General features: G+C 40.3%; 1 protein-coding gene across 2 annotated transcripts; it reads left to right on the top strand.

Moving 5' to 3' along the window:
- Positions 1-514: 514 nt before the first annotated feature.
- Positions 515-11,105, top strand: LOC102368067 (inhibitor of apoptosis protein-like). Of its 2 annotated transcripts, none has more exons than XM_025214688.1 (9): positions 515-792; positions 3,180-5,696; positions 5,806-5,905; positions 6,526-6,604; positions 7,422-7,470; positions 8,451-8,693; positions 9,197-9,451; positions 9,596-9,637; positions 10,540-11,105. In XM_025214688.1, exons 2-9 carry the CDS (start codon positions 4,757-4,759, stop codon positions 10,731-10,733), a joined length of 1,902 nt encoding a protein of 633 aa, XP_025070473.1. In that variant the 5' UTR covers positions 515-792; positions 3,180-4,756; the 3' UTR covers positions 10,734-11,105. The 2 variants fall into 2 exon arrangements, with proteins under 2 accessions (XP_025070473.1, XP_025070474.1); XM_025214689.1 differs by lacking the exon at positions 515-792 and having other exon boundaries at positions 3,180-3,265; positions 4,712-5,696.
- Positions 11,106-14,247: the final 3,142 nt, after the last annotated feature.

The following is a 14,247-nucleotide window of genomic DNA, read 5'->3' as shown; positions in this document are numbered from 1 at the left end:
GTGAACTCCCCATCCTTGGAGACATTGGTCAGGGGTGATGGTTTTCAGACTTCCTCAAGTCAGGGACCCCTTTCAGATAGCTTCTGCTGCTGTGGAATCACTACTAAAGGCGGATGTGACCTGGTTTGGCAATAGCAACCACCACCTTCCAGCCTGCTCTGCCATTACCCCCAGTCTCTCCGTAGAGTCCCTGCTGAGCTATCCTAGAACCCCAGGGTCACGCAGTTTGAAAGCCACTGATGTTGGATTGACTGTGCCTAGATTGTTCTTTAAAGAGCAACAGTTAGAAGCCCAGGAGCTCTTCCACACCAGACTGCTAGGAGATAATTTGAAGAGCTCTGGAAGCCTAAAGCAGGTTGATATTGGAAAGGACCATGCTCAGCAGTAGGAGAATAAAGCAGAGCCCTGCAACTGGCTTGACTGTGAAAGATGATTAAAGGAACTGGGTTAAGTTTATGGACAGGGCAGAAAAATGGGAGCTCTGGCTGTTCAGTAATAGGGTGTGATGTATAGAGTTACGCTGGGGTGTACCAGTGTTCCTGCTGGGACTGAGGCCCAGAGATTCCTGGTTAGGGGGTGTTGTGCCTGTGCTGAGGGTCAGGTGGATCACCATATTTGGGACCAGGAAAGAATTTTCACTTCATGGTCAGATTGGTATTAACTGTACGGGATTTTGACTTCCTCTGTAGTGAAGGGCATGATCCTCTTCCTTGAATCTGAAGTACATTTTACCAGACCTTGCAGCAATAGGACACTAACTGCTGTTGTCCCCCTGCTTTGTGTGTGTGGCAGGTGAGTGCTCTTGGTGTCTTTGCACAATGTGCCTTGTAGTTGTGCAGCAGAGTTCATTGTGTAGTTAGACAAGGACTTATATGGCATTGTGAGGATAGAGGTAGTCCTGCCTTGAGCAGTGGGTTGGGCTAGTAGAGACTTTCTTTCTTTAAAAAAGGTGTGGAAGCAGCCAACCAGGTACTAGGATGTATATGAAACAGGCTGGAACATGATACAGAAAAAAGTATTCTTTTACATACAAGCCATGTACAGCACTATAAAAGGGTATGGTGAAAGTAAGTGGGTGCAGAGAAGGTTACAACATCTATAAAAGGGTATAACAAAAATAAGTGGGTGTAGAGAAGGGGATGAGAAAGATAAAGGGCATGCAGACATGCTTGCATAAAGAAACCTTTGAAAGTGCCTTGTCTTAGAAGGGAGATGAATAGTAGGCAATATGATAGAGTATCTATTTAATGAAGAGTGTAGAGCAGCTTAATCAGGAGCTTGTATTTACAAGAGCAAAGGTATGTGTTAAATAAAATTGAAAGTATCACATTTAAAACTGATGAAAGAAAATACTTAATCTTGATCAGTTTGGGGTTAGACTGTGGATTAGCTGTACCAGCATGCTAAAGAAATAGCGAATTTGATGAGATCCAGAAAATAGATGATTATATATGAACAGTAATACCCCAAATTGTGATAACTTAATGCTAAAAGAAGGCCTATTCTTGGATGGGCTGCTTGCACTTCAGGACTTAAGTCAATCTTTCTTCACAGTTGGAGGAAATGCTTGTTGGAACTGGATTATTCTTTATATGCTATTGTCAGGTTTCTTATCCTCCTTTTGAGATAAGACACTAAGGCTAGAGACAGATATTGCACATAAACCAGTGTAAGTGATTAGAAACTGGCTTAAACCTGTAATAGAACATAAGTTCAGTGTGCACAAACTAATTTCAGCCATTTTGAAACTGGTTTAAGATAAACCTGGTTGAATGCAGTATCAGGTTTATTTGGGTGAAACCAGTTTATGCAATGTCTGTCCCAGACCCCTTTCTGGTTTAAGTTAAACCAAAGCCCCCCCAGTATCCCAGATGCTTTGCAGCCTTGGGCTGGGCTGCCTGTTCCAGAGAACAGGGCAGGCCCCACCCCTCTGCTCCCTAGCCAGAGCTGTGGTGGAGACTGCAGGCACAGCAGGGTCCGCCTGGCTTCCCCCAGCCCCACTCTCACCTTGCTACTCACTGCTCAAGCAGAGATCATCTCCCTCCCTCCCATCTCCCACAGCATGGACCCTAGGTGGCATGTGGTATTCTAGCTAATGCTGTGAGGTGTTTGTGTATGTGTGTGCGTCTCCAATCCCACTGGGATGGGACAAAGGCAGACAGGACAGTGTCCCCTTAGGGGAGCTAATCAGCAGGTCAGCTGGTAATATCCATCCAGTTTCTTCCTTGGAAAAAACTGTTTAAGAGGAACTTGAACTAATGAAAAAGACTTGTTGTTTTGATAGGCTGCTAAACACTGTGTTATCAGTTCCCTGCTGGCTCCCTCACCTGTCAAGTTTGCTGTAGACAGTATGAAGAAACAGGGAGAGGGAGATTGAAAAGCTCAGTACCATGAACAGATGTATGCACTGTACATCCTCATTTTGTCTCAGTACTAGTAGGGGGCTGACAACACTCCTGCCCCTTAAGCAGCGAGCTGGGATAAGACTGGCACGGTTCAGGCAAGATGGGGGGTTTACACCCTTCCCTAATCGGAGCATCCTGCTGGGGCCTGGCCATGCCTCTTCCCCCCGCCCCAGCTCGGCACTAGGGGCGGGAAAGGAAGACTGCTTTAGAGATGATAAAATCACACACTCTAATTTCTGTCCCCCTGCTCTCTCTTTCCTGGAATTTTTTTGAATAATTGTGTTGTGCTTTGAACATTTTTCCTTTTTTGTGACATTTTAAAAATGCTTTTATAAGTCAGTAAATTTGATTAAATATTGAAATTGTTTCATGTCTTTACTTTGATTTAACTGAACTCATACTTCTGTGTGGCCTTTTTCATACAGATTTAAATCTGGATTGTTGCTGATTAATTGAGTTCTCAGGTACAACCTAATCCATACAAAATCTTGTCTTTGTAGATACAGCAATACAACGTTCTGTGAACCAGGCCACTTTTCTAGTCTTCATGAAACAAAATTTGTCCTTGGTTATTAATGTGTATTAATAAGGAAAGGGCTGGGAGGGGGTTCTCCACAGTTAAAACATGCCAGCCAACCATCCGAAAAAATTGCTTTGGGATTCTAGTATTCCAGTATTCTGATAATTCTTAAATAGTCTTGATTGGAAACATTAAGGGCCTGTCTCTCTTTTTTTGCTTACTGACAAATACTTTCTTTTCCCCCTCCTTTACAGGTTTTGGCAGCAGAAAGGAATCTAATGTTTCAAACTATAAATATTTACAATTTCTTCTTGTGACCAACAAATCTCAACATGGAGACGTAAGCTCCTTAGAAGGGACTTCAGTCTGAACTCTGGGAGGTAGTTTTGTGCACAAATAAAGAAACTAAGAAGCTAACAGTGCCTATATTGACCAGCAAGGATTCTGTTTGCTTTATAAACATGGCTTACAGGACCAATGAAGTTAATATACACAAGATATTGGAATATTACAACAAAAAGCCATCTAGCTATATTAAACACCATAATGATACAATTGTGACCGAACAACCTGGCTAAAATTATGTTGCCTAACTGTACTGAGCATGTTATGAAAGCAAAAGCTTTGGAGTTATTCCAAACCAGTTGTTCAGGGCAAGATATTCTTGTCATTAATGGTATGCAGGGACCATTCTTACTATAACTACATCTTTTGTTTTACATAAGGTAGATATAAACTTAGATTTATTTTGTTTATGGTGTCTTGCATATTTTGGATGAAAACTGCTGTAAAAAGCATGGGTTGTCTTGTTTGGCAGCCTAATGATGTGAAAATATACATTGGGTTGTCTAGGAGCCCTCCTATTTGTGCCTATGAACAAAATAAACTTGTTTTAAATTTTTCAACTAAAATTTCAGGATAGTTGTGACACCTTAGCAAATAATAACCTTTAAAATGTATGAAAACTTCATTTTAATTAGATACATAGCAATATCTTTTAAACAATGGCTGATTCTTTTTTAACATCAGAGCTTTATTTCAAGATACAGGTGTATCCCTTTTAGTTTCTTTATTAGTAGGAGGTTTTGATCAACTTCCTCTTCTTCCCCAGCTGGTGGGTATTCCTTTTCTTACAGACATACAGGTTTCCCTCACTTTATGCTGTACATCTGTTCCTGGAAAATGACTCATAATTCAAATGCGCATAAAGGGAACCGACTTTACAATGTAACAAATAGGGATATGGTCCAATACCTTGTCTGTTCTGATCCCTATACCCATTGCTACCACTTTTACAAGACAGTTTTGGTACTCACCAACAGCAGACACTACGCACAAGCACAGGGCACTACCATAAGGCAACTACAGAAACACGTGTTGCAGACTATGAACAAGGAGCACAGATCCACACGGGAGACTATATTTTGGTGTGTGTCACTCCCACAATGCACCGCACAAAGCAGCCTGACTGCAGGCTTCTACCACACCAATTGCATAAGAGTGAATTTACCTTGCATATAATGAATCTTTGGTATAAAAGGGTTATCAAATAAGAGTGAATTCACACATGCAGAACCTGCCTAAAGGGAGGGAAACCTGTAAATGGTAAGGAAAATGTCTGATACATTATGTAAGGACTATCTGTACATGCCAGACGGAGGATATAAACTTTACCTGCTAAGTAATTTTGCAGCAGGCCTCTTCAAGCATTTCAAACTTTTTAATGTATAACTAACTTTATTTACATGTGTATTCCAAGTTATAAACCAAAGTGTTTCACCTCCAGGTCCTTACTGTAATATGGCTCAGGGGTTATTCAAAATCGCCTACAATGCACAAAACTACCTCCCAGAGAAAGACTTGTCCCATTCTTCCACAAGAAAAAAAAAAGTTCAACATGAACATAATGGAAAATAGCCCGTTCCTGGCTAACATGATGAAATACAGTGCTTTGTGTGAACTGAAGTATGACTTGTCATGTGAACTCTACAGAATGTCTACATTTTCTACTTTCCCCACCGATGTGCCAGTGTCTGAAAGGAATCTTGCTCGGGCTGGGTTTTATTACACTGGTGTTAAAGATAAAGTTAAATGCTTCAGTTGTGGCTTGATGTTGGATAACTGGAAAAAAGGAGATAATGCAATGGAAAAACACAAACAGCTCTATCCTAGCTGCAGCTTCATTCAGGGATTGCTTTTATTAAACAACCTTGGATCATCCTCTCATTCTGCCTTTTCACCTCCGGCCACAACGAGCAGCCTGTCGCCACCTTTACATTCCATAACCCTGGCTCCAAGTTCAGATGAAATTGGTTACTTCAATTGCTCTTTTTCTAGTGTTCCTCAAGTCCCAATAACTTCTAGAGCAGTTGAAGACGCATCATTTTTGAGACCCAGGTTTTATAATCCTACAATGAGCACAGAAGACGCCAGACTGCGCACTTTTCAGATGTGGCCTCTGACTTTTCTGTCACCAACGGACCTAGCAAAAGCTGGTTTTTACTACACAGGGCCAGCAGACAAAGTTGCTTGCTTTACCTGTGGTGGGCAACTGAGTAACTGGGAACCAAAGGATAATGCCATGTCAGAGCATCAAAGACACTTTCCTAACTGCCCTTTTGTGGAAAATCAAACTCGAGATCAAACAGGTTTCTGCGTTTCTAACCTGGAGATGCAAACCCATGAGGCACGTGTTAACACTTTTATAAACTGGCCAACTAGAATTCCCGTTCGACCTGAACAGCTTGCAAAGGCTGGCTTTTATTACGTAGGTAAGAAAAGGTGTTTAGTTTGGTTTGACATATTTCATGATTTGTGTGCGCTTTTGCAATAATTTGCACAATTATTGTTGCATGACACTTAACTGTTATGATTTTAAAGGTCGCAATGATGATGTCAAGTGCTTCTGCTGTGATGGTGGATTGAGGTGCTGGGAGTCTGGAGATGATCCCTGGATTGAGCATGCCAAGTGGTTTCCAAAGTAAGTAAACTTTACCACAATTTCTTACCAGATAAATTAGAATAAGTTGATCCTGTATAATTTTGATATATATGTACCTTAATGTTCTATGATTCATATATATGATTTGTGATTTATTTTTAATTGCTTAGCTTTTCATTGTTTTCAGGCCTCTAAAATAATGAAAAAGTGAACTTGTCTGTAGTTTATCTATGCTGCTGACCCTGTAACCAGGTGCTCATTTTCTCTAATGAGACTGATATGTAACCAGGTGTTTATTGACATACAGCTGGTATTTTGATCAAAATAAGTGTTACCCAAATTTTATAAGCCATTGTGTATATACCCTTTTTTTGGTATGGTATCAGTTATTGAACACTTTTTTGGTATGAATAAAATCATATTTGTATCTTGTTCAGAAACTTGGCCATATCACAGCCCCAATTCAGAAAAGTAATCCTTGTCAGTAAAGAGTTATAAGTGCAAAGATGAAGTTCTGTTGAAAATGTATTTGGACATGGGCTTCAGTAATTCCTACTTCATGGAAGCAATTTGGGCTTTATGTTTTTTCAGCAAAGCTCTTAGCTAATCTTATGGGGAAAATAGAAATTGTAACTTGACATATCTCATTGATGTTTCAGATGCGAGTACCTGCTGCGTGTTAAAGGCATTGAGTTTGTTAGTCAAATTCAGGCAAGGTTTCCCCATCTTCTTGAACAGGTAAAAATTAAAATGTAGGTTTCTGGGTGTTACTGTCGATTATTAAAGGGGCCTAATTTATATGTATATTTTCCCTTGCTGCGTTTTTAGATAATGTTCTAATAGGCTTCTGATACGAGTGTTAAGCTTGTGCCAGGAAAAATAACATTACCAACAATGAATGGAATCGATGTTGATTTCATGGTCTCTTCTCCACAATTGGCTCGTTACAAAACTACTTAGAGAAGCTGCATTTTGAGAACTGATATCAAAAATGGCATGTGGGTATTGGAATTAAATGTTGCCCGAAGACCAAATTATGTAGTCACCATCTACAATCAAGACATTCTGATACTTAGTATGGGGGGGGTGGGTCTCATGGTCTCAGAGTCCCAGTGTCATGAAGAGAAGCCCTGATTATGCCAGGCTTCATGACTAATTTAAATCAGTAACTCTTGCAGTTTAGAAATCAGTGTTGCATAGTTTGGGATTTATTTTTAATTAAACTTTTCAAAACCATGTCTCTTTAGCAAAGGGGCGGGGTGTAGCAGATTTTTTTTTTTTTTTTTTAGTACGGAAAGCTTGTTTTACTAGAAATGTCCAGCGTTTACCGCATCTTCAGTGCCCACCACATTAGGCGTCTTAATGCTCACGTAACTGCCTGTACAACTATTTTGCAAACATTTTGAGTTAAAACTTCAAACTGATTTACTAAACCAGGATCTTAATATTGGCACTTCAATATTTTGAGGAATAGAATGCATTAGAATGGTCAGTGCTGTATGAAAAGAGAGAGGCTCTTGGATACTGATGGTATTGCTTTGTTTTTTTTCTATAGCTCTTGTCAACATCTGATACTCCTGTAGATGAAAATGCAGATCCATCAAGTATGTATATTTTTGCCATGGTCTTGTGACTTTTAGCGCGTGCAAACTTCAGTAGAATTATAAGCATAATGTAAATATATATTCTCAATAAGATTAGCTTGCAAAGCAATTTCCAACACTTTTAGGAAGCTATTGCATTTTGCATCTTTCCCTGCAGATCATAGTATTCCATTTCCACCTCCCCTTAATTATCATCAAGGTGTTGTGTCCATGAAATATAATATTTCTTTGAGGCTCATTGCAAGACATGTCTTGAATCTTGGCTGTTTTTCCCAATCCTGAAGATTTTAATGAAAATGATATTTTAGAGTTGGCCTCTGCCTGTTCTATAGTAGGCTTGAGTAATCCAGCACATAAAGCATTCTAGTAGCTTTCTCTAACAAGATTTATTACTAAACGAATTGCCTGCAATTAGGCCAGGGCTCTCAGGAATGGGTACTAGCCAAGATAGGGCAAGCCCAGTGGAGCACAGTAGGCATTTTCTGGCTATAAATCTGTCCTTCCTGAGTGGAATCTCCAGATAGAGTAGGAATGCACTTCTACTGGGGTGCATATCCTGTAGCAAGATGCTCAAGTGCTTCATTTATCTTGGCAGGTGTCAGGTAGGTTGATCAATAGTAGAGCTGGAATCTACCATTAATTTCCTAGCTGGGTAATTTTATCTTGAGAGAAGTTATATCAAAAGGGGAAATTTTACAAGACTTGACTTAAATTAATAGAATTGAAATTTGGTAGGGCATGGGAAATGTTGTTCTTAAACTGAATCTTTTTGTTGAAAAGAAGCTCTTAATCTAAGTTAATAAAATCTAACCACGTTCTAAATAGATTTTTTTAATGAAGCTTGCTTTTTATTAACTGACTGACTTCTTATACTAATCTAATTTTATATAGAGAGGATGAAAGCTTAAAAATACACAAAACTTCAAACCACCTAACGATGTGTGTGTGTGTTTTTGGGTTTTTTCCCCTCTTTTGAATAGTTATTCATTTTGAACCTGGAGAAAGCCGGTCCGAAGATGCAATCATGATGAACACCCCTGTAATTAAAGCTGCTTTGGAGATGGGGTTTAGCAGAAGATTAATAAAGCAGACAGTTCAGAGTAAAATCTTAGCCACTGGAGAAAATTATAAGACAGTTAACGATCTTGTGTCTGATCTGCTTACTGCTGAAGATGAAAAGAGGGAAGAAGAGAGGGAGAGGCAGTCTGAGGAAGTGGCTTCAGGTATGCAAAGGGAACAAATCTACCTGGCAATTTCTTGTTGAAACCAAACTCCTTTCTTAACTCCTCCTCCCCGTATTCTCAGATACGCTACAACGTGAAGGGTGGCTGACAGTAAACTAGATACATAATTTAAAAAGTTAGATGTACTTCAATTTACAGTAAAAGCTTTGTTATCTGGCATGAGTGGGGCAAGAGGGGTGCCAGTTATTTGAGAGTTATATGGAAGACAGTGCCATACTTGATGTGCATGCCAGATAGATTTGGCAAAGATTCCAATTGCTAAAGAGAGGATTTGTACTGGGGGATATTGGAAATTCCAGTTAATAAAGTGCCAGTTCTTCTAATTATGGGTGGTAAAAGTGAAATGAAGATTTTGCAAGATCTTCTAAAATTATGATGAAGCATATCCATTACTGTTAACAAATAGCGCTGCAATATGATTTTTTTTTTTTTTTTTTAATCTGAATGCTTTTTCTTTCTGCCTCACCCTTCTTGAATTCAAGATGATTTGTCGCTAATCAGGAAGAATCGAATGGCTTTGTTTCAGCGTTTGACCTGTGTGTTTCCAATCCTGGAGAGTTTACTGTCAGCTAAAGTTATAACTGAACTTGAACATGATGTTATTAAACAAAAAACCCAAACGCTATTGCAAGCAAGGGAAGTGATTGATACAATTTTAGTGAAAGGAAATTCAGCAGCCAACATATTCAGAAACTGCCTACGAGAGTGTGACCCCATATTGTACAAAGACTTATTTGGTGAGTTTTCTGAAAATAGTATGTATTAGGGGAAAAATATGGACAAAATATTTCTTGTGTGTGTAGAGATATATTTAAAGTGCAGTAACTTTTTAAAAGTTGGAATATAGATTATTCTAGTAACACGCATACTTTTTTTTTTAGTGGAAAAAAGCATGAAGTATGTCCCCATAGAAGACATTTCAGGTAATTCCTTTTAATTTTATTTTTAAAGGTGATCATAGAAAATTAGGATTGGAAGGAGGGGCTTCAGAAGGTCATCTAGTCCCATACCCATGCTAGGGACCTCAGGCGGTCATGTAGTCCAATGCCTGCAGTGATATAGGATAGTAACTGATTTGTCAGCAATATTTTCTCTTTTAGAATACCTGTTACTTATATTCTTTTTAACCCAAAATTAGAGATTGGATGTGTGCATTAATTTGAAGTCAGTTTTAATATATATGTTTTGGTTGATTAACTTCTTCCCATGTGCCCCCAAATACTGAGTATATGACTGACTGCTATCAGTTTGAGGATTGTTCCAGACCAGTTTTCTTCTAAAATGCAAAAAGTTAAAGCACAGTGCACCTTAGGCAGGTTCAAAAACTATATCGTGGGTACATCTACACATGCTCCTGACTGCGCAGTCATTAGTGCACAGTAGCTGCCGTTATTATGACTAAATGCGCAGTAACTACCGTTACTGCACAGTCCCAGCAGCACACAGGTCATTCCTGACCCTACACAGTAGCATTGGCATCACGGTTTGTGCCTGATGATGCTACGTTACCATAGCAACATGCTAAGTTGCTGTAGCTCATCACTACAGCAACTTAGCATCTAATGTCTCTTCTCCCAACTACAATTTATGCTTCCACCAGTAGGGTTTCTCTTGCCTCCTCTCTTCCTGGTTTGTAGATACAGACACTGACAGAAGTACATTTTCTAGTAAATGCAAAAAAAGGAAAAATCAGGAAGATGGAGGGGGAGGCGTGAGTGGAGGAAGCCAAACTGGATTATGCAACTTCCACATTTCTAATCATAATGCAGAAGAGATCATGTAAAGAGAGAAAAAACGAAGCTAAGTGAAATCTTTTTCTGTGTAGGTTTACCCATGGAAGAGCAGCTGAGGAGGCTACAGGAGGAAAGAACCTGTAAAGTGTGCATGGACAAAGAAGTTTCAATTGTATTTATTCCATGTGGTCATTTAGTGGTGTGCAAAGAATGTGCACCTTCCCTTCGAAAATGCCCTATTTGCAGGGGGACGATCAAGGGTACAGTTCGTACGTTCCTTTCATGAGGAGGGAAACCTGTGCAAGGTTTGCTCATGTTCCCGTGGGATCCTTGCATTGCTCAAGACTAAGCCAATGGTGTCTTAAGAATGGAAATTCTGGTAAATTGCTTACTTCATATGTACTGTTGGGCAATAATGGACTGTTGTCATTGTACTCATTTTAGACCTTATTCTGCCAAATAGTAATGAAGAGCTTGTTTTTCCATTGTTTTTGGAGAGATTTACACAAGCTGTTGAATTCTCTTGTTGAAGTAACTTTTTTTTCTCCCAGAAGGTTAAGTAAAGGAGAGAGTCCTTTCATAAGCATAACCTCACTCTGATCTGGAGAGAGGTTCTTTACTGATCAAGCACATTGTTTTGATAGACTTGATTTTTAAAACCAAATCTTGTGCAACTGAATCGAGTAGTGAACTTGACAGTTGATGAATGGAGCCATTAGCACTTTCAGTGTTGTTTCAGTTGCTGTTCTGATTTTCATTTTGATTTATTTATTTTTTGTTAACAACAAAGATTAAAATAAAACTGTAAATAAAAGATCCAAGTTCCACTCTTTTTGTATCTGGATATCTTAAGTATAATTAACAATTAAATACAAGATATGTTCATTTCCCAATAATTCTCCGCCCCAATAATAACGCTTATAGCCAAGTAGCAGCTACCAACCCATAAATTGAGTGCTGGTGTTAAAGAGGAATTCTAGTATAGGAATCACCATCATGATCTTAAGAACTGGAAATAAAAGTACTGGTAACTGGCTGTATAAGGACTTTGATTTTTAGATGGTATCTACTCCAGCCAGCACAAGAGCTGTGTTGGAACATAATAGTCTCCTTTCATAGCGCTTGGTCTCTATTTATTTGGCACTCTTTCTCACTCTGTTAGCTTTTTTTCAGTTTTAATGCCTGTGAGCCAGAGCTCTTATTCAAGGACATGCAGCAGCAATCTCTGGACCTGCCAGTCATGCTGTTAAAATGTTTTTTTTATTGCAGAACTCCTAGCTGCTAAACAAATTGTGCATAGGAAATGTATTTGATCTTACTGTCAGCTCTATCCAGTAAGGTGTTACAACTCTTGACTTCTAGGAGCATGCCACATCTAAGCTTTCTAGGCATGGAGAGAGTTAGGTGCCTCCCATGGGAATTTTTCATTGCACTTCTGAGTGGAGAGCTGCATAGTGCTTTCCAGTAGGCAGTTCTAAATGCAGGAGCATCTCCGTACCCATGCCCTTAACATATGATTCTGAAACTGGGGCTGTAAGCAGGGGCTTACATATCCAGAGCCTGGCTCCTTCCCCGAGAGTGGGTGCCTAAAATCATCCTTTCAAAGAGCTAAGTAAGATTTTCTTTTCTGATGTGACTGGAGCAGGAGGTGAAATAAGAGGTTGCTACCACTTCCATAATTACTTTGGTGAGAAGATTTCCTAAATAAATGGGTTAATTTTATTTCATAACCGGAAAAATCCACGCCTGCCAGAAGAGTGCTCTTTCTGCCAGACTACAGGCCAAACTGGAGAGGAGCACTCTATCCCTCCTATTGAAGCTACGTGACTAGAACAAAATACAAGCTTTGGAGGATCAGAAAGACCAGAGGGAACTGTACGAATTAGGAAATTTATTGTAATTATGCAATAGGTGATGGATGTTTTATTATACTGGATACAAACGTGACAGCCTTCCACAGCTCTGTGGTTTAAGGAGACGGGGACAGACCATTAAAATGCTGATGGGGTCAGGATGGAAGAGTCAAAGATATTTAGACTAAGGGTGTCAACTCCCCATTTCCCTACCCTCTACTGCCAGGCAACCTTCCTGGGCTGGATCTGGACCCACCTCCAATGGTGGGGCAAGCAGCACTGTGTTGGTTCAGGAAGTTGCAGAGATTAACACAGGTATTGCTCACACCTTGCTACCAAAATGCATCCACAGTAGGGCTTTCTAGCCCAGATTTTGGCAGCAGACTCAGCCACCAAAGTCCTGGCACCTCCTGATTGAATGAAACCGCTCCACAAGCCATAACTTTGACGCCCTTGATTTAAGTAAAGGATTGTAAATCTGTTTAATGTAGGAGGAAAGTTGGCAGATACTGCCAAGAAGATTGGCGTGTCAGCTTCATGGGTCCAGTATGCTTGAGAATGAACTAGGGCATTGGTGCTCAAACTTTTGGCCCTGGAGGCCAGCTCAGTCCTACAGGTCCTGTTTGTAGGCTGGATTGAGCCCTGCATGCTAACATTATTCTGGGGCCTGGCATTTCCCCACTCCCACCCACTGCATGTGGGATTTGGGCCCTCCTGCCCCTATGTGCTCGGTTGGGTCCTGGCATCTGGCACCACCCTGCATCCAGCTGTGAGCACTGGGATTGGTCACCCAATTCCGAGTGCAGGGTCCAGGGCTCCCCACAGGTCTAGAAATTTGGCAGCAGGAGGGCAGTGTCACCACTCCCCTGCCATCAGACTTCCAGACCTGTGGGGATCCCTGCAGGCCATGTGATATGACATCATGGGCTGGATCTAGCCCCAAGGCTGGGGGTTGAACACCCTTGGAATAAAGGAAAACAAGGAATGTAGAAAAAACTTTTATGGTTGGGGAACAGTAAGATGAGTATGTATGGAAGTTTGGGGCTAGATTTGATCCATTTCTGGGACTCCGAAGAAAATGATGTGATGAGACATGGAGTGAAAGAGGTGTGTTCTTTGCTAGTGTGAGCTAATCAGCTGGGGCAACCAGTGTGGAACAGCTAGAATCTCCCTTGCTGTATCCCAGTTGCAAGTACTTTGATTAAATGCTTGTAACTAACTTGTGCAGGGGCCATCATTAATAAATAGTTTAATATTTGTTTAGTATATTAAAACGGTCACTTAAAGTAATTGTATAAACTGCTATTGGCCTTTAGAGTTGATGCAAAAAAAACTTGGGTGAGTCATTAATATGGTCAATCAAATTCCAACTAGAGCCTGATAGTTAGAGGTTAGGGCACTGTCTATAGGTTGTGGTTCTTCCTCCTAGAACAATTTTATGCATTTTACACTTAAACAAGCATTGGACTGCTTTGGGGTTTGGGGTTTTTTTTTTTAATGCAGTCTATACAGTGCCAGAGCTTCAGTGGGAGAAATGGAGAGTACCCTCACCCAGAAGAGTGTTTCCAAGTTCTGATCCTCAAGGGAAACTTACACAGCACTTCCCAGAGACGACCCTATGAGCTCCATTTCATCAACCTGCTGGATACTAGAGATCATGGACTAAACATAGACATTGGATTTTTGATACATTATAATCTGCAACTGACGCCCAGCCCAGCCCAGCCCCTGGCTTCTTTACTTTTCATTCCATCCAGGAAGAGCACACACCAACTGCTGAAGCTTCCTTAGCCTGACGAAAGGTTTTTGAACTCGAAAGCTTGCTTAATAACTATTCTCCAACTATTTGGGTTGGTCTAATAAAAGATATCAAATTCACCCAAGGAACCTTGTCTGTCCAAGTGATTAGAGCACTCTTGAGTGGTTGGACATGTGCCTTTGAATCGT

The sequence above is a fragment of the Alligator sinensis genome, unplaced genomic scaffold, assembly GCF_000455745.1.
Source record: "Alligator sinensis unplaced genomic scaffold, ASM45574v1 scaffold40_1, whole genome shotgun sequence".
NCBI lineage: Eukaryota > Metazoa > Chordata > Crocodylia > Alligatoridae > Alligator > Alligator sinensis.
This window is presented reverse-complemented; position numbering and strand designations above follow the sequence as displayed.